This window comes from Lactuca sativa, chromosome 8 (assembly GCF_002870075.4).
Source record: "Lactuca sativa cultivar Salinas chromosome 8, Lsat_Salinas_v11, whole genome shotgun sequence".
NCBI lineage: Eukaryota > Viridiplantae > Streptophyta > Magnoliopsida > Asterales > Asteraceae > Lactuca > Lactuca sativa.
Window position 1 is genome coordinate 240,401,454 of NC_056630.2, and position 25,819 is coordinate 240,427,272.

The 25,819-nt window shown below is 35.2% G+C and overlaps 1 protein-coding gene across 1 annotated transcript; it reads left to right on the forward strand.

The window, feature by feature from the left end:
* The first annotated feature begins 3,059 nt into the window (after positions 1 to 3,059).
* On the forward strand, positions 3,060 to 6,344 carry LOC111909179 (receptor-like protein EIX2). Its single transcript, XM_023904963.1, has one exon. The coding sequence runs from the start codon at positions 3,060 to 3,062 to the stop codon at positions 6,342 to 6,344; it is 3,285 nt and encodes a 1,094-aa protein (XP_023760731.1).
* The last annotated feature ends 19,475 nt before the right edge of the window (positions 6,345 to 25,819 follow it).

A 25,819-nucleotide genomic window follows, 5' to 3' on the forward strand; every position in this document is an offset into this window, starting at 1 on the left:
TTTTTTAACAAGAGTAGGGTAAAAAATAGTATTTGTTTCTACTTTGCATTTGAAAAACATAACTTTTAATAAAATATTATATCAAATTTCCTTTACATTATATGGTTTCGTTTGCATAACCACTAACAAAATTGATGGCAATATCAATAATCTATGTTTTTTTAGCAGAATTAGTCAAAAGGAAAGTTAAAGAACTAATAGATAAATCATATAAAGTATGTTATTTTATTACTTAAGATACTTACTCATTTGTAATTTCAATTATTTCTTATATAAATATATGGTTATATAATTCTTAATTCTTACATCTATTCAAAATTATCACAAACTTTTTTACTTCTGATTTCTTTTTTTCAAATAAAGGTTATACAACTTAGTATATTTTAAATATCTTTTAAACTTATTAATACATTCTATTATTAAATTAGTTATTTACAAATGACCATTTTGTCCTTAGACCAAAATTGTAAAAAGCAAAATACCATAAGGATCAAATTTGTAGCTTTCTCATATCTATTTTTTTTTGTTTTAAAACATATTATATGTTATCGATCATTACTCAAATTATCTTGCTATTTATTGCATACCCTCTAGATCATACATATGTTTTTACTGCAATATATATAAATAAAAGACAGCAAGAAGCTGCACACAAAAAAAAACGAGAGTACAAGAAGAAGAGAAAACAATAAGAAACAAAACCAAAACCCCCTCAGTAATGCAGCAATATACTTCTGAATGACCACCAAGAATAGCAATGAACTTAAACAGCAGCCAACAAGCCAAACTACAAAACCTCCTTCAAACTAATTTGACCATGTTGCCCTTACGTAATTCAATTTCCGCCAAATATTTATTAGCTCGCAAAAAAATATTTAATCCGTTAAATGAGAAGCTCATTATCTCAATTCCTGTTTTTCCGAAATGATCTCATAAAATCAATATATACCTCCTTCTTGATAAAGGTGATCGTTGATTGTCAGTATTTATTAAAATCTTTAATATACTAGAATTAATATAATTTTATAAATCTTTGATTTTTCATTACCATTTATTATTATTAATATTATTATTATTATTTTTTTTTTACCTGTGGTTTCCACGGGCTGTAACCTAGTGTGTAAAATAACCGTCTCATACAAAAAAAAGTCCAGTTTCTAAATATGTAAAAGAAATTACATATGAATAAATAAGTTGATAAAATAATTCTTTGTTCATTTCAAAGAATTATATTCAATTTAATCTCGATTGAATATCTAGTATTTGTCTTGATACTTGACACATTCCTTTAGAGATAAATTTCAAACATTTGAATTTGGGAGCTGATTAATAAATAAACATGTAACATGCTGATATATTTGAAAAAATGAATTTTTATGCGCAAAAAAGTATATGGTTTAGAAGGATCTTTCTCTTTTCATTATCCGAAATTAAAATTAAAATGGATAAGGGGTATAATAGTCCATATATTAATTAAATAGTGAAAATATCAAAATATTTCCTGGAAAAACAAGCTCCATAATAAAAATTGATTATCCGTTTGTTCCGATTAATTAATGGTTTTCTTGTACGTTGGTTTTAATGTCATTATATGCATCTTGGGTTTTAATAGAAATCTTTATGATAAAGAGGAAATATTGTTTGTGGCTCTCAGTGATATGTATTTCTCAATGTACCTGGAGATTTCTTTTAAAAAATTTAATGAGTTGTTCTTTTTGGGCTTTTTGCCATATGCATTTGATATGCTTTTCAATGGCTAGTGTCATGATAATTTACAGAAGGAACTAGAATTGTTCTTTAAAGATTCTGCATTTGGATGATTAAAATTCAAATACATATACAAACTAAAATCTCCCTTTAACAAGAATGCCCTGTTTGTACCGAATTTGAAGTGGATATATAATTGTATTTCACACTCTTGCTAATTCATTTTTTGTCCCTTTATAAACATGACAATCAGTTGTCACATAACGAGACACTAAATCAAATACAATATTAGACCAGTTTTTAACCAATGAAAGTAATAGGTCTTAGTAGAATACATGTCATGAAGTTCCTGTGAGAGCCATGATGGTGACACCAACAATCGATGTTGTGATTGGATGATGTGTTCTATTCAAATTCTTAAGTTACAACAATTAATTGGGATTGATATGAGCATGCATATATCGAATAATTTAGTCACACTTGACAAGCACATAATATACGTATACATAGGGGTGCAAACGAGTCGAGCCGAGCCCGAGCCTGGCCAGGCTCGGCTCGGGCTCGTTTAAGTTATATGAGGCTCGAGCTCGAGCTCGGCTCGATTCGAACTTTTTTTTACTGAGCTCGGCTCGAGCTCGTAAAGAGTTATACAAGCTCGGCTCGGGCTCGACTCGTTTTTATCGGGCGTGCCTAAATAAGCTTAAGTTCGGCTTGAGTTCGTTAAAAAGCTCGTTTACTAATACCCGAAATTCATAATTCCCCTAACATGTTTTTATTTTAGTATATATAAATAATAATAAATAATATTATATAAAGGCTCGTTTAGGCTCGCGAGCCTAATCGAGCTTTGTGACATAGGCTTGAGCTCGAGCTCGTTTAATAAACAAGCTTAATATTAAGCTCGAGCTCGGCTCGGGCTCGTTTAAAATCGGTTTCGAGTCGAGCTTTTAACGATCCGATCTCGAGTAGCTCGCGAGTAGCTTGGCTCGTTTGCACCCCTACGTATACATACACATTCACATACACAAACATAAACATAAACATAAACATACACACGTACAATCTTTATAACTTTTAGTTCAAAGTAGATCTGGGCTGGTTCTAGAATTTGTGTATGGTCAAAGGCTGATTTATTGACTTCCAAAATCGTCCAAGTCTTGTCCATTGATTTCCAAGTCTTTGTCCAGTGACTTCCAAGTCTCTTCCATTGACTTCCAAGTCTTCCATGGAAATAATTAACTAAGTCTCTCTAAATGAATTAGTTTCTTGTTCATAAAAACCCATCAGTTCATCATAACAACACATCTTTCTACTTCAACTATTTTCTAAATTAACTTGAGTTAGGGTTGATAATGGCGAATCCGAGGGGTTTCCATCTCATTTTCATATGTATTCTTTTGGTTGCAACCACATATACTTGTTTGGGTGTCGGAAATACTAATGTTGTTTGCTCTAAGCAAGAACAACTTGCTCTTTTCAAATTTAAACACAGTGTCAAAGATTCTTATGGAATGTTGTCATCATGGGTTGGCAATGATTGTTGCATTTGGGAAAGAATCCAATGTAATGGTGTCACTGGAAATGTCGAAAACCTTCATCTTAGAGGAGACTGGGAGTACGTTTTTCAGCTTAAAAAGTTCTACTTAGTTGGAAATGAGGTGAACTCTTCTTTGGCAGAGTTGAGACACTTAAAATACTTGGACTTGAGTGGGAATGATTTTCAAGGAAGCCGGATCCCTGATTTCATTGGATCTTTCAAACAGCTGAGCTACCTCAATCTCTCTTATGCTGGTTTTCAAGGTATTATTCCTCCTCACATTGGAAATCTTTCTTATTTAAAGGTTCTTGATCTCAGTTCAAATTATAAGTTGATGACAGATGATATGTCATGGACTTTTCGCCTTTTGTCACTCGAGCTTCTTGACTTGAGTTCAGTAGATCTTCATGGAGCACAAAACAGGGACATGTTGTTTTACATGATTCCTTCATTGAAAGAGTTACACTTGTCATATTGTGGACTTTCCAATGTTGATCTTGATCCTTTTCTTAATTCGAGTAGAATCCTTCCTAACATCAAACACCTCGATCTTAGTAGAAATTCTTTCCAAGGTCCACTCCCTGGATTTTTTCAGAACTTTACTTCCCTAACGTTCCTTGATCTCTCATACAATAATCTCAGCATGTCCCTGAACTTTGCCAACTTGCTAAACTTGATCCCTTCTTTATCAGAGCTGCATTTGTCAAGTTGTGGACTCGATAATTCGTTTCTTTCTTCCTCCCAGCTTAATTTCAGTACCCTTTCTAACACCCAACACTTGGATTTGAGCAGAAACTCATTTGAAGGCCTATTTCCATCTGTTTTAACAAACATGAGTTCCCTCAAAGTCCTTGACCTCTCAAGAAACATGTTGAGTTCCTCGGTTCCTGTTATGCCTAACCTTCTAGAGCTTGATCTTTCTTCTAACAAGTTTAATCAAATTGAGAATGTTGGAATTTGGAGACAATGTCATCTGAAGCAATTGAGTGTGGCATACAATTATTTTGATGAAGCAATGATTGACTCACCAACAAACACATCAGAATGCTCCCAATATGCTTTGGAGAGATTGGATTTAAGTCTGAGTTTAAATGGTAAAATTCCAGAAACACTTGGAAGACTGACCAATTTAAGAGGCTTACATCTAATGGGCAACAATTTAACAGGTCCAATCCCCGAATTTCTAAGAAGATTAAAACTTTTACAAGTATTAGATCTTTCTCATAACCAGTTAACCGGTTCCATTCCCACATTCCTTGGGAAACTTTCCAAACTTGACCTTTCTTTTAATCAACTGACTGGTTCAATTCCATACTCCTTTGGAAAATTAGCAGCTTTAACATATTTAAATCTAGAATTCAATCAGTTAACAGGCCCCATCCCAACATCTTTAGGGAGACTTGTTTCTTTACAAGAAATTTCGGTGTCTTCAAATATGTTACAAGGGAGTATTCCAGTTTCAATCGGACAACTTTCCAAACTTCATTCTCTAGATTTATCAAACAACTCTTTCGACGGAGTAATTTTTGAAGCCAATTTTGCTAATCTTTCAATGTTGAAGCACTTGGATACTTCTTATAACACTAAGTTGGTGTTCAATGTTTCAAGGGAGTGGATTCCTCCATTCCAGTTGGTGATTCTTCAAATGCATTCTTGCAATATTGCAAATGGATTTCCACATTGGCTTCGAAATCAAAGGAGACTTAAGGAGTTGGTGTTGTCTAATGCTAACATTTCCGGACCTCTACCCACATGGTTGCAAAAGATGCCCTTCATTCCTTTCTTAGATCTCTCTCACAACAATCTCACGGGACCTTTGACAAATCTTCTTAATGGGATAAGTTTTGATATGTTTGAATATGGAGTTACAGGGGCATTATATCTGGAAAATAACCTTTTCAATGAGTCGATTCCATGGTCATTGTGTAGAAGGACAGACTTGGAATATATTGATCTTTCCGAAAATAGGCTAATTGGGAACATTCCAACGTGTCTTTGGAATCTGAAAAAGTTGCATGTCATTATATTTAGCTCGAATAACTTGTCAGGTGTCATTCCAAGTTGTGTTGCTCTTGATTTTTCACCATTAGTTTGGTTACAATTGGATGACAATAATTTAACTGGCGAACTTCCTCAAGAATTGGGTGATTTTCGAGATTTAAGGGTCTTGGATTTGGGTGATAACAAATTCTATGGAAATATACCCGAATGGGTTGGGGAAAAGCTTACATCTTTATTAGTTTTCAGGTTACATAAAAACAACTTCACCGGAATTATTCCTGGATCTTTGTGCAGAAGTTCAAATCTTCAGATTTTGGATGTTGCATACAACAACTTAACAGGAACAATTCCTCATTGTCTAGGAGAATTAAATGCCATGGTTCATAGTGATTTTTTGCATCGTATCGCTCCAGATTCTAATGAGAATGTGATTCAGTCCATAAAAGGTGATGATCTTACATATGTATGGATTTGGGATTTCCTTTTCAACATGGACCTTTCAAGCAATCAACTTGTTGGACAAATACCTGTGGAGCTAACTGCGCTTTCTATGTTGCATGGTCTCAATCTGTCTAATAATCATCTCAGAGGGAGTATTCCAGACAACATGGGAAACATGAGGAATTTAGTATCTCTCGATTTCTCAAAAAACAAGTTGACTGGGGTGATCCCTTCAAGCATGGCAGAATTGACTTTTTTGAGCCATCTGAATTTGTCAAACAACAACTTGTCTGGACGAATTCCATCAGGAACTCAACTGGAGAGCCTTAATGATCCTTCAATATATGCTGGGAACAAAGGTCTATGTGGACATCCCTTGCCAAAGATTTGCACAAACCATCAAGTCCCAAGTATTATGCCCAAAAAGAAACACAAAGCAGCTGATAAGATGTTGAAGGTATGGTTTTACCTGGACATAATGTGTGGTTTTGTGACAGGGTTTTGTGGTGTTATTGGAGTTTTGTTGTTCAAGAAGCACTGGAGAAAGAAGCTTTTCATGTTTGCTGAAGAAACCATGGAAAGAATATATGTTGCAATTACAGTTGGCCATGAAGAAGAAAAGATGGGAAGCGGCATAGATCCCTGGGAATGGATGTAAATTCTTGAATGTATATTACTAATGATTATTTTTCTTTTTGGTATTGTTCTTGTGTTTATTTATACTATTATTTGGAGTCTTGTATTTTTATGACATTTGTAATGTGGGTGTTGTTTAAAGGTGTCAATTTCAAAATTTTGTTTGATTTCATAAATATATATAAAACTTTTATTTAGGTCCATACAAGAATTTCTTAGGCTTGTAAACATCGTGTCGGTGAAAATGATCTTCAGGTCATGCCAGTTAATTTTCCAACATGCACTTCATGTTAACAACCTCTAGATATTGATCTGTACTTAAAATTCTTTATGCATGCAAATGCTAGAACATTATATTGCTTGAAGCTTGGCTATTGGAGCAAGTATTTCATGAAACTAAATTCATCCAACTTCACTAGTTTTGCTTTATTTCTTATCTCACATTATCTTATGGGTGTCTTATTTTTGCTTATCCACTTGGTACCAATGACATTACAACATTATTGTCTTTAAAAAAGGTATAAAATATCTTTCTTCATAAAATTTCTTAATATTTTTGGTTCAAGAACATAAGTAGAATTACACTCCCTAGATTAGTATTGAAATGTTGCTCAAGTGGTTGTTTTTTGTTCCATTTCATTTCCAACGTATCTTTTAAGGAGTGTGATTATAACCCAACATTTACAAATAAATGGATTTTATTAGTAGTTTCCAATTATTACACATTTTAAAAGTGGGGAAATGTTGTAATTAATTAAACACGATGTAGGAGCTGAGAGATCCCAGAAATCTCTTCATTTCCCCTGAAGTTATGGGGTTTTGGCTATACAACTTGGTTGAGAGTGTAGTTTTTAGGACTGTTGGTTTGACAATGTTTTGGAAAAATTGAAATTTGCCAAATGAACTGGAATTTGGAGGATTTAGGATTTGAAGGAACTGATTTGTGTTACCAGTTTGGTTGATAGAAAATGATATGAAGTCAGTTCTTTTCTTTTTTGTATATATATGATTCATTTGTATTAGGCCAAAGATTTAGAAAAACAGATTGTGACAAATGACATAATTTCCCTTCTACACTTGATCTTAGCCAAAAGGCCGAGAAAGGTAGGACATAATGGTTAATGAAAACACTCTTTTAAATAAATTGTTTGGCAAAGAACTTGCAAAACATAGTTTAAAATATATTATAATAAACACAGAGCCAGTGTTTAATTAAATAAATTGTTTGCCAAATAATTATTAAAATGACACAGAGATTGATATTTGATGGATTTTGAAACAAACAAGCTAATTAATAACACAAAAGCATATATAAATACGAAAACACAGATAAGTTTTGTTTTTGAACGACAAAGATTTATTAAAAGACAAAATAAACCAGCAGGAAGCTGTCCAATACAGAAGTTTTATAAGGATACAAACAAACTCAGTAAACATAGGCCAATACCACAAAACAACATCAGATGACAATGTAGGAAAACAAAATTATCAGGAACTCAATTCACATCAGGTCAATAACCATCAGAATGCAATGGACTTCAAATCAGCAACAACACCGAAATTTCAGACGAGAGAATTAATGCATTTTGGAGGCAATATCAATCTGAGTGATTTAGAGAACCACCAACACTTTTAACACAAATATCAGCAGCAAACATGAACCACTTTAACCAACAATGTATCCACCTGTCTTGGACTGTTACCCACTAAATAGCGATATACTTTGTGTGAATATCAGATGTAGCATCGAACTTGTGAAAACACCAAAGATTCATCCATATGACTTGAACTTAGTGGTCAAAAAACATAGAAATTTATGCACATATGTGTATCACCTAATAGCATGGAACTTATTGACAGCCACAAAATTGAGATACCAAGCCAAAATAACAGTGAATAAAGGAATAGATAGAAACTCAAACCACAAAAAACTACCCATCCATTGGTTATTATACCACAAAGGACTTTATCCCACACGCAAAAAACTATAATCTTTCACGGAAAAGACCTAAAACGTGTACTTATCCTAATGAAAGAAGAAACACACCAAACACACACCATTCTGTGAAAAGAAAATACATCACCAAGGCTACACCATGCTATGAATGACCCTTTCCCAAGATAGAAAATCAGTTGAAACTATACCAAATACAGGTAAATTTTTTACCCGTGTTGTCATTGAGCGCATGAAGGATAGAAGAATTACACCTAGAGTTCAAAATATAGAAGAAACAAGCACCACCATGTTTTCAGGGGCGGAACACAAGTACTATGAATATAGACAAGAAAAAATTTGTTCAAAATTATGACAATATAAACAAGAAACTAATAAAAGAATATTGTTATATTGTTGATGAACCTGAAATTTAGAAAGTTGCATTTTAGTCAAATATTGACCAAAAGGGCAAAATGGACAATTATGAGAAATAGATAAGATTATGAAGTTGTGACTTCTTGAAAAATGCCAATAAGAGTTTAAGTCACTTAGAAGAGGTTAGATGAGTAAGTTTAAGGGAAAGAATGCTTGAGAAGATGCATTTTGGCTAAATGGGTAGAATTGGTATTTTAATGCTTTTGAACCAAGTTTGTGACTTAATAGATTAAGACCAGTATTAATTCATTGATATATGACTTAAAAAATGTGTAGAGTATGTTCTCACCTTCGCGTGGATATAAAGAACATCGAAAACGGGTTAGTAACGAAGAAGTTATCAAGGAAAAATGTGAAACACGCACCGTGGCGAGTGGATGAATTTCCACGATGCAGCGCGAGTTATCTGCATAAGAAGAAATGACAATTCACTTTGCCTCGTGGCACGTCATGTAACAGCCTAAAACTTAATTTAAAAATGAGATAAGGATATTAATGGATAAAATATGTCAAATAACATGTTAGAGTTGGGAAAATGCAAAGTAATGGTACTAACCAGCAAAATGCTCAAACTAGAGGGACCATAAGTGAATAATTGAGGAAATAAGATGCAAGCATACTTCCCTCATTCTTGCTAGACGTATTTTGCAAGAAATAGAGAGATTTGATGGTTAATACTTCATTTCTTGATTTGGATAATTTATCAGCAAAATTTATGATTTTTTTCCTATCTTTACAGCCTCGTAACTCGGCCATACGAACTCCAATTTGGACAGACTTTATATCTTTAGAAAGCCTGTTAGGATTTCTAAAAGTTCCATATTATTTGTTTTATCCGAATCTGTCCAGATCTGAAGTTATTTAGCCGTGAACATGGTGGTCTATGAACGTTTCAGCATTTCATGTGTTTGAACAACCAACTTCAAGCGACCATATCTCATTCACTACACACCCATTTTGTCTGATTATTTTTCTTGAGTATTCTTTGTTTTACATACTACAACTTTCCTGAACAATGTTACTTCTAAATAGCTATAGATATCGACTTATTAAGCATGAAAGTTGGCACCTTGCAGCTGTCAAATTTCCAAAACAGCTTTTCATTAACTTTTTGTACAACTTTTCAACTTTTTAGATTCTTCGTATGAACTTCTTTTAAGCTGATTGCTTTTTCTATTTCTTCATTTTCAATTCTACTACAAGTTACCTTTATACCATTTTTCCTTACCGTTCCTCTAAGGTTAGCTTTTATGCTCTCAAAGTTGGCATTTTATCACTTTTATATGGAATTACAATTTCATATTCTCTTCCACTTTTGCCCTTGAACTTAATATTCTCTTCCACTTTTGCCCTTGAACTTAATCCCTTACGCCATAAGCATATAAAACTCATATAACTTGTAAACTAATGATATATTTACTATTATATCCCTTATTGGTTATGTAAACTAACCCGTTTACCCTCTTTGACCATTTTGCACTTTATCTTATTAATTTAATAATCTAATCTTAAATTTAGGATGTTACAAATGTTTACCCTTAAAAGGATTCCGTCATCGGAATAACAGAAATGAAACTGAACTTGTTTCTATGTAGTCGGTACATGAATCCAAAGTCCCAATTGTGATTCATTGAACCTCTCTTGGAATCTTATCTTCTTAGCATTTTCCCCACAACTAATTCATAATCCAAGTTACTAAACTTTGGACTTTGAAGTTTGGAGAAATCTGAACTTCCTTTGTAACAAATTATTTGAGTTTTCTAGAGTTAACCCGTGTTGTCTTCGATTTTGTGATCTTATATAGTTTCTTGATTGATCCATGTTTACTCCTTCCGGTAAGCATCCACATAGTCCTTGCATTCAGGGTGTATTGAAGTTTCATGCTTTAGTCTTCGTTCTTATCCTTAAGAACCCAATCCAAATTATACTAAGTAGCAGATAACAATTTGCATAAGCATTTCCAATAATTACTTCCTCATCCATGTGTCGCACGCCACTACTTGCTTAATTGTTATGTCTTTTTTTTATACTCTTCTGTATAAGTTCCATTCTTTATATATATCCTCACACTTTCACTTATTGTAATTTCATGTCATAAGCTTAACTTACCATATAGATGAGTAGGGGTTCATCTTTGTTTTTAGTATTACCTAAGTATAAATGTGTCTAATATAATTCATGGCTACCCAACAGTCTTCCCTTACAATCAATTTTTGGTTGATATATATATATATATATATATATATATATATATATATATATATATATATATATATATATATATATATATATATATATATATATATATATATATAGGGAGATGATCAAATGAGAACACCTAAAAGGTTGAGAACGCAAGAACAATTGTAGACCAATCATTCCATAGGGACGTAAAAGGAATTTTACAATATAATTAAATATGGATAATTAATTAATTCCTACAATCATGGGATGTTGTCTATTTTACCCAGATACCAAAAATGAATTTAATCTATTTTTAATCAAATAGATTACGAAAAAAAACTTTTTATCAAAAAGATTGATTTTACCATGATTAAAAAAACGTTTTTTTTTTTTTTTTTTTTTTTTTTTTTTTTTTTTTTTTTGTAGTTTTACCAGTATTTCAAAAAGATTGATGAATTAATCATTTCAACCGAATATTTGTAATCATACAAAAATAAAACATATTTGTAATCAAATATGAATCCATTGTAATCGTAAATGAATAGATGAATTAAGTTATAATGATAAGAATTAACATTAAATTAACCAAATGTGTGTCATGATAGACATAAATATTGTTCATGATTAAAAAAAAGTCTAATATAATCATAATCATAAATAAACAAACCTTAATGTAGACGGTCATGTAATTGTAATTATAAATGAAAAGTACAATGGTAAAATAGAAAAAATATCGTTATAACATCTAGAGATAACCATCTAAACCAGTGTCATGTTACAATAAAAAACACACCAACGATTTTCACGGTCCCTTTTTTTTTTTCGCGTCCAATCTTTTGACTTAAAATGTATTGCTCTTGCGTTCGATCTTTTGACTTGAAACAGATTGCCTTTATATGAACTTAAGCTCTTTTGTTGTTACGAAACCTACAAAAATTAAAACATAAATGCAAGTTAGAATAGCAAATATATAAACTCAATACTTGTAATCATGTATGATTAAACATAATAAATAAATTTAATACTTCTAATCTAATCATGAATGATTAATCATAACCTGAACACTATATTTTTCTTCACATTAGCAACATGAATCAACAATCACTATATGTTTATACAGAGCTCAAGTTGATTAAGAGAAAGATAAACAAAATATAAAATTCGTTACGAGAAATCCACAGTTTAAATGATTGCCTTATATATAGATTGTATTAACATAAAATAGCTTTATATAGCTATGTGAAACATTCAACTGATTCATTTCCAGCATTAAATTATTAAACCTGAAAAAAGTCAAATACCATTTACTCCGTTTGTCGTTGTTTTCTCAAGTAAATAAGTAATCACTTTGTGGATAATAACTAGATCAATTCAATGAGTTCATAAAATATATTGAATATAAGAGCAACTTATTTCTCTAACAAGGTGGCAACTTCAACCACATACTTCCCATTCCAGTTTTAACAATAATTTACTATTCTTGAAAACAAACAAACAATCATGTAAGCATGAAACATGATTTATCCAACAATTTCACATATCAATTCTAATAATTCACAACGATTCACAATTCATATAACTCCCTGGTAAATGAATAAAACAAAAGCACAAAGAGTTAGATGCTTTGGAGTATTTTGATTATGATTATTTAATATTTTCACTGAAACTAATCAATTGACATGAGCGAAAAAAAACCAATCTAATTACTAATAGGGAATACCGCAACTTAAACCCTAAGGAATCAATTTCATAATCCAAGAAGCTAAAATCATACTACAATCATTATCGAGTAAAACTTTAGATCAAACAACGCATAAAACCCTAGCTTCCAATCGATTACACATAGAAACATCATGATTCGTTAAAAAAAGAAACAAATGAAGCAGAATTGAAACGAGATGAACCGCGTCCTCGGATTTTACTTATATTTCGAAGTGAGTCCCCTTCAATGTATTCACAAAAACCTTCAATGATCATCGATGAACTAGTGAACATTGGAACCGATTACCTGAGTCGTCGCTGCCTTGTTACGCTAGAGTGAAGGCGAGGTTGCGCCGGTGAGTAGAAATCAATGGGACCACCCACAAAGTAGCGAGCAACGGAACCGATCTTATGAGGCGTGTACAAGACGAGTGGAGTCGACTGTGAAATGTGAGAAGAAGGTTTTTAAGAAGGAGGCGACATTATTATGAAACCCTAGATATGGGGGAATATAAAAACGAGAAATGAAAGGAAAGAGGTGAGAGAGTGAGAAGTTATAGGAAATAGGTAAAGTTGCAATTCCTATTATGCCCTTCTGACCATTTAAATGTTACACTTTAATGCCAACAATTTTAGAATTTTTCATAAATCACCCCTTTAATAATAACCTTAGATTTAAATATTTAAATGATCCAAATCTGTTCTCGCGTTCTCAACCTTTAAGGTGTTCTCATTTGATCCTACTCCTATATATATATATATATATATATATATATATATATATATATATATATATATATATATATATATATATATATATATATATATATATATATATATATATATATATAAATCATTAAGTGACTCATCGCTTCCAGAGTCAAATTCTATCTTTTAGATATATCTAGGTGGATGCTAATATAATTGGAGACTTTATTTGACAAAATTCAATGCCAGACAACCCTTGACCAATAGTCGAATCTAGATTTACAGTTGCACTCGGACCAAGTACCAAATGTACATAGGCTTGCAGGGTCTATACACAAGTTTTTCAACTTTAACTCTGAAATCTTGTTGGGTCTAATTTATCTCGTCACTTATAGCACAATTCTTCCTGACTATCTACCCCTTAAAATAAATGAATGCATTTCTTTTAAGGATAAATCACAAGATGATCCCCATCATCATAAGTCTACCCGCTCTTTGTTTGGTTGTCAAATCCAGATTAGCAGCAATAGTACTCAAACCTAGTACTCAATTGTAATCGAGTGTATTCCATCTGCATCATCATGTTGCACAAATTGGAAGCTCTAAATCTTGTATCCTTGGTTTATTGGTATCACTCATAATTCCAAGAACCATGTGTTGTTCTTACTCAGCCTCCAGGGTGTTGAGCCCTTGTAACATCGCATCATCACACTTCCGTATCCTTCTTACCATCTAAACCTTATAAGAAATAAGGGCATTTCTTTTAATGTCCAAGTCACCCTATGATTCTCACACCGTAGTAGTTTGTCTCTCTAGCTCATCCATGAAAAATTAAAAAAAAATCATTTACTCATCTTCGTCTTCTTCCTTGATCGATAATAGGACATCTTCCAGATATTGCTCCTCCATCATTTGATTATCCCCTTTGGTAGTCTTAGTCCTTCTGGCGCCCTCATCACGTTCCCAGTGTAGTCTTAACTTTTCATCATAATTCATAGAACTTGTAAGTAGATCTTATAAAGTTTCTATTGTTAAACTATTCATCAAGGTAGTCTAGTACCTCAAAATAAGGTACTCATGGACTTATCATCATTTCTTTTAGTTTCTATTATTTTTAAAAATGTGAGGCAGTCTTCATATTGTTTGTATTCTTTTAGATTCAAGAAATACCTTAAGGTATTTCACATTATCCTTTCCTTGTAGCGACTTCACTCACCAGTCTAGTGCATTAGGTTAATGCACCATTGCTCGCCTTTTACTAGTGTCTTGTTTTTGCAAGGACACCTTTCTTCCACATCTACCATCACACTTGGCACCTGATACTAATATAATTTGGTTTCCAATTCCTTAGGATCCTAAAATATCTCATCGAGTCAACATCACCATGCTCCTTCCCAACCTGTCTTGGCCGTGCTTTCTTGTACTATCTTGCTTTCATCATCATATCTCCATTTCACCAACTAGGTTGTTGGCTCATCCGAGTATTTACTTTCATCTAAGTACGTAATGCATGACCTCGTTCCATTATTTTATCAAATAACTTGCTTGAAATTTGAAGTTATCATTCATATGTAGTAACATAAACTCGTCCCAAATTACCAACTTCAACTAGTTCTCTTTATCATAAATATATCGTTCTAATTATTGTCCCATTTTAGACTTTTATACAAAAAGTCAACTATGTCCCTTTTTGGCTAAATGTTTATTAACAAGTTTAATAGCTCAATTTGTTTCATTAAGTGGTGTTTCTAACTCATTACCAATTGTACTAAAAGATTACAAACTTAATTTTTAACATCTATCATATATATACCAAGTAACATCTTTTTCTTTTACACTAGCTATTTGACTTTGATAGAAAAGTCAAGATTATCAAAATTTTTCATTATTTAATAACATACTTTAAACTCTTTCATGACTCTCATTCGACAAAAGGCATGTGTTCATTAAGTCCCTAAATCAATCGAATCTTTACCACATTTCACAAAATCATTTCATGGTTCCACCGAGTTCGGGTATGTATCATATGTTTATAATAGTACGGGCCCTATACTATTATACTCACATCATACATAACTGACCTTGACTTCACCACTCAAAAACTTTGATCCATTTGTCTAAATTGTCCATCACTCACTTCAAAGGAACTCAATAGAGTATTCTACGTGTCTATTTAACTTATCCAGAGCTTCATAAACATCTAGCATGTCAATTGCTTTCTATCACTTGTTGCATAAGATTCTACCTCACAAAAGGCATGATAATCAATGAAACATATTCAAAAGACACACTTAAATTTTCAATGCATTTTTTCCATAAGATAGCTTAACATTTCGCCATGCACCCCAAAGTGTGGAAAACGTCCACACTTACTCACCTCGTTCTCCAAATGTAGATTAGCTAGTCCTATTCTAGTTCTTTTTCTTAGATAAACACTTCTTAAACACCACCTATATACATAAAGGTGAAGGTCAATAAAATGACCAAAATACCATTATAAGATTTTTAACATTTAGATATCCCCTATAAGCTTATTTACCTTTTATTAGTTTATATATTAAGTTTGAGGGCAACCGGATGTCATTTACTAGGTTTTCTACAAAAAACATACATTTCACAGAAACTTTGACACGGCCCATGTTATTTTGACACGCCCCCGTGTCAAAACTGCAGTTCACTATTCTGAGGAGAATTTTGCTAAAAGCTTTGTAACTTGTTTCCTAGACCTCCAAGGGCAACCAAACTTTACTAGATGGTTATTAAATATTAAATGAAGGTTACCAACATCTCAAATACTCAATTAACCCTTATCCTCATGATGACTTAATCATTAAGACCTTTATCAAAATGCTAAGTTCATAATACTTACAAACACTCAAATGAAGGGTTAGGAGTTCAAGTTGATCAAACACTCTTTAACCAATATGACTTATTCCCAAATCATCTAATACATCATTGGGTGTTGTAAGTGCTTAACATTACACAAATCTCATGTTAATTCCTTAATGGAGTTATGGAATGTCCAATTCCATTACAATTTTCCCATTTTGTCCTTATATCCAATGACTCCATATTTTCAACTAGGAATCATTCAACTCTTCTTGTTATTGCATTCAAATCATATTATTAGTATCAACTCATGTTTATGAGTATCATATACTCATCAAATGCTCACAAACAAAAGATTCCATTGTTTTCATCACATTTCACTCAATTACATACCAATTCTAGCATATAAATGATTCTACCATCATGGATAAATTTGAGCATTCTAATTGAATTTGTTGCTATCAAATATCATCTAGGTTATAGAATCCAATCTCATTTCATCACCAGTTGTAATATTCCCAATTTGGATTTTCTAGGGTTCATGGAGCTTTTTACCCAAATCATCAAAACCATTAATGGAATGATTGGTTTGAGATTGGAACCATGAAAACCACACAAAATGGGTTAGAAATGGAAATCCTAATCATCAAATCTTACTAAAATCGACATTGGGGTTTCACCCTCTTCACAACTTCGAATTTTAGGGGTATTAGGGAAAAGTTTTTACCTTGCATCTTATTTCCTCAACTCTTCACTTATGGTCCCTCTAGTTTGATCATTTTGTTAGTTAATAACATTACTTTGAATTTTACCAACTCTAACATGTTATTTGACATATTTATGATGCGAGTGGAGAAAGAGAACCATGACACAATAAGTAGAATGCCATGACGTGGCAAGTAAATGACTGCCTTTGGCCCCAGGTCAAATAGTCGTCGCGGCCGACCGGTGAGGTTACATATAAGATTTAAAGGTTGTTACTTTTCATTCTCGTCATAAGTAGCCCCTTAAGAAGCTTGTAAATCGATGTCATTAGTAGTGTTTAGAAGCTTTGAAAAAGTGTGAATTCAATGGTGAAATCTATATGTGTGAAGTTAGGGTTTGTGACCCTAAACTAGAAATTATGTTGATTGATGCATTAGATGTTAGAATGTGATGAATTAAGTATTATGGGACACTTAATTCATTGTTTGGATTGAATTTAGAAATATAGAATGGAATGTTAGAATTTTGATCAATTAAGTGATCGTTTTGACATTAAGAAGTAGATAAACTCTTAATAGACTAAGACAAGTTTTAAGGAACTTAAAATGTTGTATAAATAGGCCTTGAGCAAGAGGATGATCTATGATGCATCAATTGATGAGAGGAGCCAAGAAGAGTAGTTAATCCTCACTAACTAATAAGGCGGGTTATAACTATTACTCCCTCCCTCTCTCTCTCTCTCTCTCTCTCTCTATATATATATATATATATATATATATATATATATATATATATATATATATATATATATATGGGAAAAGTGAATATACCCTTAAGGGTATATAAGCTTAGGTACCCGAACACAACATAATAAGTGGTTTTGTTTGATATATTCATTATAATGTTCTTAAACTTCAACCCTAAGTTGATTATTTTCAAGATATTCGAAATTTCCGTATTATTTTTCTCTTAAATCATATCTTTTTGCCGAACACCTATTAGGCTATATATATTGTAGATGAAAATGAAAATTATGTAAGAGAAAGATAAATGTTTAATTTACAAAAATCTTGGAAGTAATCAAGTTAGAAGTTAAACTATAAGAATATTCGACAATTAGAATGTATTATATGATACAAAACAGCGTATTATGGTGAGTTTGGGTACCTAAGCTTATATACCCTTAAGGGTATATTCACTTTTCCCTATATATATATATATATATATATATATATATATATATATATATATATATATATATATATATATATATATATATATATATATATATCAAGGTTGTAAAAAACACTCGACGTTAGGTAGTCGGTGGACTAGGGTTAAGGGATTAATCGGGGACCAGTAATTGCAAAATCGATGAATTTTCAAAAATTAAATATGACTAATATCACAACAAAGTTAATAAATATCACTGATATTATAATAGAATATGTTAATATGATTAGTAGAATACTGATCATTCCTCAAATAATTTCTATTGATATAGAACTTCTTCAAAGTATTAAAATTTTATCGTTTTCTACTGATTCCTTCATTTTATAGGCAGGGGTTAATCATTAGGTTCCCTCTAAACGGTCGGGTAGTGCCTAGGGGTTAATCGGAGATTAATCGGGATCTAGTCCGGATTTTTACAACAGTGATATATATATATATATATATATATATATATATATATATATATATATATGTGTGTGTGTGTGTGTGTGTGTGTGTGTGTGTTTGTATATGAGAATCATGTATCGAAGCTTGACAAAGAGAAATAAAGAAGAGGATTATATGCATTATAATCTAAAGTAAGGACATGTACCTGTAATTATACACTCAAGATCATGTATCTGAGCATGTGTGTATAATTAAAGTATGTAGATATGTATAGAGAAAGAACAAGGTTGTTATGAGAAATACCCTTACGAGTAGATAAAGAAAGTATGAGATTATATGCCTTATAATCCTATGCAAGAGTAGCTGATGAGAAAAGGTATATGTGTATACCTAAGAGAGTTTAGATATAGATAAAGAATGATTATATGTAATATAATCATAAGTGTATATATCTATGTCTAGACGTGATGGTATTGTTTAGAATATCTATATGTCACTAAACATAAATAAAGATTAAGTACTTAATGAGCTAAGTACTAGATGTGAAATAAAAGATCTATTATTGACATAAAGAGATAGATGTTCCTTCAGGGACAAGATTATGATTCCTTTGGGAATGAGATAGATGTTCCTTCGGGGACAAGATTATGATTCCTTCGTGAATGAGAAAGATGTTGCTTCGGGGACAAGTGTATGATTCCTTCAGGAATGAGATAGATGTTCCTTCAGGGACAAGATATGATTCCATCAGGAATGAGATAGAGATTTCTTCAGGGACAAGATTTTGATTCCTTTGGGAATGGGATAAATTTTCCTTCGGGGAAAAGAGTATGATTCATTCGGGAATATGATAGAGGTTCATTCGGGGACAAGAGTATGTTCCCGTCAGGAATTAGATGACGTTTCCTTAGGGAACATAGATAGATGATCCCTTTTAGGGATGTAGATAGATAATTCCAATGGGAATTAAAGATTGTATATGATTAAGAAAGATAAATAAAAGTTCCATGGGTGGAAAAAGGCAATGAAGTTCTTTTAAGAACTTAGAAATAACCCGTGAGGGTGTAATGACCCAATTTTTCCAAAGAAAATTTTTATTTTTGATTAGCCAAAACACTTTTCCATAAACCATGAAATCCAGATACAAGTATTTTCAAAATTCATGCCAGTTAGAATTTTATTTCAAAACATCAAAGCGTCCCATAAAAACGCCCGAGAGAGAGTGCATGCCATGCCATCAAGCCTTGCCCTTGTCCTTAGGCTCGGATGTACCTGAAACAAATCCACAAACTATAAGCTAATGCTTAGTGAGTTCCCCAAAGCATACCCCACACAATCCACATAACACGTAACATATTAGCTATAACAGCTAAATAAATCACATAAGCCATGCATACAACATATAGGGATGCCTTGGATACCCTCTAGGGTCTTACTCCGGATGCCTCGAGACCCCCCGATGTCTTAGCCCAAGGATGCCCTGGAAACTCTCTAGGGTCTTAGTACGGGTGCCTCGAGAACCCCCGAGGTCTTATCCCAAATGCCTCGGGAATAATACCCCCCCTCGAGGTCTTTACTAAGGATGCCTTGGAAACCCTCCAAGGTCTTACACATTGGTGCCTTGGGAACCCCTCGAGGTCTTTCATGCAAGTATCACAAATAACTAGCATATCATATATTCCATAACCAACTAGCATATCACATAACAAATAATGGGCCGACCTTGGTGCCTTGGAACCATTGGTATGGTGAGGAGACTCACTTCTCGAGTGCTGAACTGACAAGCTAAGATCAGGTATATCCCACACACTGCTCCTCCTCAATTGCCTATAATCAACATATGATTAACTTGTCATAATCCTGTAAATACCCTTAAAGTCAACCCTGGTCAAAGTCAAGGTTAACTGTCAAGGTGAATGTCCATGTTGACCTCAACTCGTCGAGTGCATCCTAGCAACTCATCGAGTTCCTCACGAGTCCATTCCACTGAATCCTATGTCAACTCACTGAGTCACCCAAGTGACTCGTCAAGTTAATCAAATGTCCAGAAAACTAAAAGGTCATGCAGTCCTCAAAACCCTGATCCTTCACTTTACTCATTCTGAATCTCAAAAAACGGGTAAACCCTACCCGACTTGTCGAGTCAACTGAGGAACTCGATGAGTTCCTTCAGTCCCTTTTGTGTTCTGCCCTTTTCAGTGGGATCTAAGGTCCCAAACTCCAGATCCACCCTTACTCAGTGTAGTTACCATGTAAAGTTGCAAACTTTACATGCATGCAAGGCCTCACAAAGCAAAACCATCAAAACAAAGATTCCTACAAGGTTTTTGTGCATGGAAAGGACCTAAGCTGGATAAAGTGAGAAACTTATGTCTTTGGGGACCTAGAGAGGTCCAGATCTGGAACCATATCCTTGTGATAAGTCCAGATCTGAGTATGACTTCATTTTGCACCAAAAATGGCCATTTACTTCCAAGAAAAGGGATCTAAGCAACAAGAGCTCAAGGTAACAACTTTATACCTCAAGATGGTGGCCAATATAGTGTATGTGTTGGTTCTACTGCTTCTCCCCTTGCTCCATCTTCTTCAAGCTCTAAAATCCTTCACAAACACACCAAAATTGCTCACAGAAGCTCTTTCTCTCACTCAAGAAAGTGTAAGGTCCAACTAGGGTTTTCTCTGGCTAATAGGGTGGTAAAGGAGGCCACAAGAGGCAGATTATGTTCTTTAAATTGGGTGAAAATCCTAAAATTAGGGTTTTCCTTTACAGCGCCTACTCGTCGATTCGGGGCCTTCTGACTAGTCAAGTAGGATTGAAAATCTGTGTCCTCATAATAACTTCTACTCGCCGATTTGAAGCTCCTCAACTCGCCGAGTCCATGCACACAACCCTAAAAATTAGATAAATTAAATGATACTAGGAAAAGGTGTTACAAATCTCCCCCACTTAACTAGACTTCGTCCCTAAAGTTTGCTAGCCCAAATAAGTCTGGGTAGTGGTCCCACATCTCGTCCTCCAGTTCCCATGTCCATTCAAAGTCCCTTCGGTGCTGCCATTGCACCTTTATTAACTTCACTACTTTGTTCCAAAGGACCTTAGTCTTCTCGTATAGAATCGCAACGGGCCTCTCAATGTAGTTTAGGCTCTCATCCACCTGAATGTCGTCCAAAGATACGACTGCGGCCCCATCAGTGACACACTTCCGAAGCTGTGACACATGGAAGGTGTTGTGAATCTAGCTAAACTTCTTTGGCAGATCCAAGTGATATGTCACCTTGTCCACCCGGGTCGTAATCCTGAATGGTCTAATATATTAGGGCCCTAGCTTGCCCCTCTTCCAAAATCTGATGACTCCCTTCCATGGAGAAACCTTTAGTAACACAAAGTCCCCCACCTGGAATTCGAGATCCAATCGCCGCCAATCAACATAGATTTTATGATGGCCTTGCGCGACCCGCAACCATTCGTACACCTGCTGAATCAGCCTGATAGTCTTGAGCACTACATCAGTGCTCCCCATGACCCGGTGTCCAACCTCACCCAACAATCTGGGGTCCTACATATCCTACCATATAAAATCTCAAACGAGGGTCGGTCGATACTGGCATTGTAACTATTGTTGTATGAAAACTCTGCCAAAGGGAGGTATGTATCCCAACTCCTTCCAAAATCCAACACACATGCCCGAAGCATATCCTCAAGTGTTTGGATCGTCCTCTCACTTTGGCTGTCTATCTGGGGGTGGTACGCTGTGCTAAAATGCAAGTGAGTGCCCAGTTCCTCATGGAACTTCTTCCAGAATCTAGATATAAATCGAACATCTCTGTCAGAGACTACTGACACTGGCACCCCGTGTCTAGCCACCACCTCCCGTACATAAATATTTGCCAAATTCTCAGCGGATATACTCTCAGCATTCAGAATAAAGTGGGCACTCTTCGCCAATCTGTCCATAATCACCTATATGGCGTCCACACCCCTTGTTGTCTTCGGTAACTTCGTGATGAAGTCCATGGTGATATCCTCCCACTTCCACATGGGAATGGGTAGCGGCTAAACCTTGCCATGAGGCTATTGATTCTCGGCCTTGACCTTCCTACAGGTCAAGCACCGCTCCACAAACCAAGCGATCTCCCGCTTCATGCAGGCCACCAGCAGTTCAGTCTCGGATCTCTATACATTTTCGTAGCTCCTGGATGTATAGAGAGCTTGGACTTGTGTGCCTCCTCAAATATCTTCTGTCTCACTTCTCCAATCACCGATACCTACACTCGACCAAACCGTGTCAGGAGACCACGACTATCCTTAACAAACAAGGGATACTGACCCCGAATCTGCTCTATCTTCGAATTCTCTTTCTTCACACCCTGATCTGAGCCTCCTTGATCATATCCGAAAATGAGGAGATCATGGTCATCCTCAAACATACATTCCCGATCAGGGAACCGACTGCATTTTGGTTCAATGCATTGGCCACTACGTTGGCCTTTTCTGGGTGATACAAGATCTCACAATCATAGTCTTTCAGTACGTCTAACCACCTCCTCTGCCGCATGTTGAGGTTCTGTTGATCCATCAAATACTTCAAACTCTTGTGATTAGTATAAATTGTGCATCGTAATCTATACAAGTAGTGCCTCCAAATCTTGAGGGCAAACACCACTGCCCCTAATTCCAGATCATGAGTGGGGTAGTTCGCCTCATGGGGATTCAACTGCCTCGAGGCGTAGGTTATCACTTTCCCACTCTGCATCAATATCACGCCTAACTCTAAGATCGACGTATCACAGTATACCACCAAATCATCTAAACCCTCAAGTAGTACTAGAATCGGAGTCTCGTATAACCTCCGTCTCAGGGTCTCAAAAGCCAACTGTTGATCTGTGCTCCATCGAAATGTCACATTCTTCTTGGTCAAGCTGTCACACCCATAAAATTTAGACCAATTTAAAACTTTTCAATAAAATTTAAAACCAATAGTTATTACAAATTTATTTCCAAAATAGTCGATATCAGAGTTTTCCCCAGAAACGATAATAAAACATGAGGTGTTGTACGATTACGCCTTCGCCTTGTCGCGATCCCCTGATGTACCTGAAACAATAAACTGAAACTGTAGGCTCGAAAGCTTAGTGAGTCCCCCCAAAATACCTATACTCACAGCAATACACATATAATCATCAACAACATACTATGGGTCCAGCCAACCATCGGGTTGGAATACCCCATACCCTCAACCAACAGGTTGGAATGCCAACATACTATGGGTCCAATCATCCTCGGGATGGAATACCCCAGGCCTACAACCAACAGGTTGGAATGCCCACATACTATGAGTCCAATCATCCTCGGGATGGAATACTCACGGCCCACAACTAACAGGTTGGAATGCCCGGGTCTTTTGACATTCGCACAAAGCAAATAAGCCTCAACCACCAAACAAACATGTGCACATATAACAGATAATCACATAACAGTCTGTAGACAACAACTGATCTAACAGAATCATACCACATAGCACATAATACCATCCTATCTATCAGGATATCAATCTAACAGATCACACTAGCATATCACATAATACCATCCGATAACCAGAACACTGACCTAACCAGGTCGCTAAGCATAAACATAATCTCATCCTAACAACTAGGATGTGAACCAATAAGCATATCATGCCACAACCAGATACAATCCATAGAGGGCCGACCTTGGTTCCTTAGACCCTGTTGATATAGTGAGGATAACTCACCTCACAACTATCAACTCAAAAGATAAGCTCAAACTCTCGGATTACCGTCCCAAACTTCACCACCTATATTCATTGCAAAACCATACTTGTAAATTTCCAATCTCCCAAATATCCCCAGAAGTCAACTGGTTCACCCTTGGTCAAAGTTAAAGTCAACAATCCATGTTGACCTCAACTCATCGAGTACCCTCAGCTACTCGCCGAGTTCCTTGCATAACTCGCCAACTCGTCGAGTCACCAAGGTTTGCGGGCATAAACTCCTCGGCCGACTTGTCGAGCTTCCCTTGTAACTCGCCATGTTCATATATGTCCAAAGGTTAGTAAAAATCTAGCCGACTCGCCGACTCACTCATCCGACTTGCCGAGCCCACGACAATCTTCATCGGACTAGCCGAGTTGACCATGCCACTCGTCGGGTCCCTTCAGTCCTTCATCCATACAGATGATTTTTAAGCCATGCAAAGGCTCCATATTGTAGATCCATCTTCCCAAGGCATGCTTATCATGTAAAGTTGCAAACTTTATGTGCATGCAAAGCTCTAAAGCCTTAAAATGACAAAACTAAGCTTGCAAATAAGTCTTACACTTGAGGGGAGGTTTATAATTGCCAAAGCTAACAACTTTATGGACTTAGAGGCTAAAGAGAACTCATATCTGAAGTTGCAACTTCAGATCTTAGCTCAAACACAAGAAAGGCTTAAAAACCCACCCAAAAGAGAGCTAGGAAGAAATGAGCCAAGGTAACAGCTTAATACCTTCAAAAGGGTGCCCACTGAAGTAGATCTCTGATTCCCATGAGCTCCTTGCTTCTAATCACTTGTTTTCCCCAAGCTTTTCTCACCAAAATCCTTATTCAAAGCTTAACACACCAAGGAAGCACACACACACGAATTTAGGGTTTTAGAATGACAAGAGGTTGTAGAGGGGAGGCTGGGGAGGCCAATGATCCTTTAAATAGGGTGTAAAACCCCGGAAATTAGGTTTTCATCCTCCAGCTCCTACTCGTCAAGTCCCTCCTTGGACTCGGCGAGTAGGTCACTTAAACACGTGAACCAACCTGCTGCTACTCGACGAGTCTAGCAACCAACTCGTAAAGTAGACCTTGAAATCAAAAAGATCTTATATCAAAAGAAATCAATACTTGGGAATTGGGGCATTACAATTCTCCTCCACTTGAACTAGACTTCGTCCTCGAAGTCCGCTGAGGTAAACAACGCCGGATAGTGCTCCCGCATCTCTGCCTCCGACCCCACGTCCACTCAGATCCCCTATGATGTTCCCACTGTACCTTCACAAAAGGTATCTCCTTGTTCCGCAAAACTTTTTTCTTCCTCTCCAGTATGGCCATAGTCCTCTCCACGTAATTCAGGTGCTCATCGACCTGAATATCATCCAAAGACACCACTGCCTCCTGATCCATAATGCACTTTCGTAACTACGAAACGTGGAAAGTGCTATGGATCCAACTAAGCTCTTCCAGTAGCTCTAGTCTGTATGCCACCTTGCCGACCCTGGAAACGATCCTGAACGACCCAATGTAATGGGGACCCAATTTCCCCCTCTTCCTGAAGAGGATCACACCCTTCTAGGGTGAGACCTTCAGGAGTAACATATCACCCACCTGGA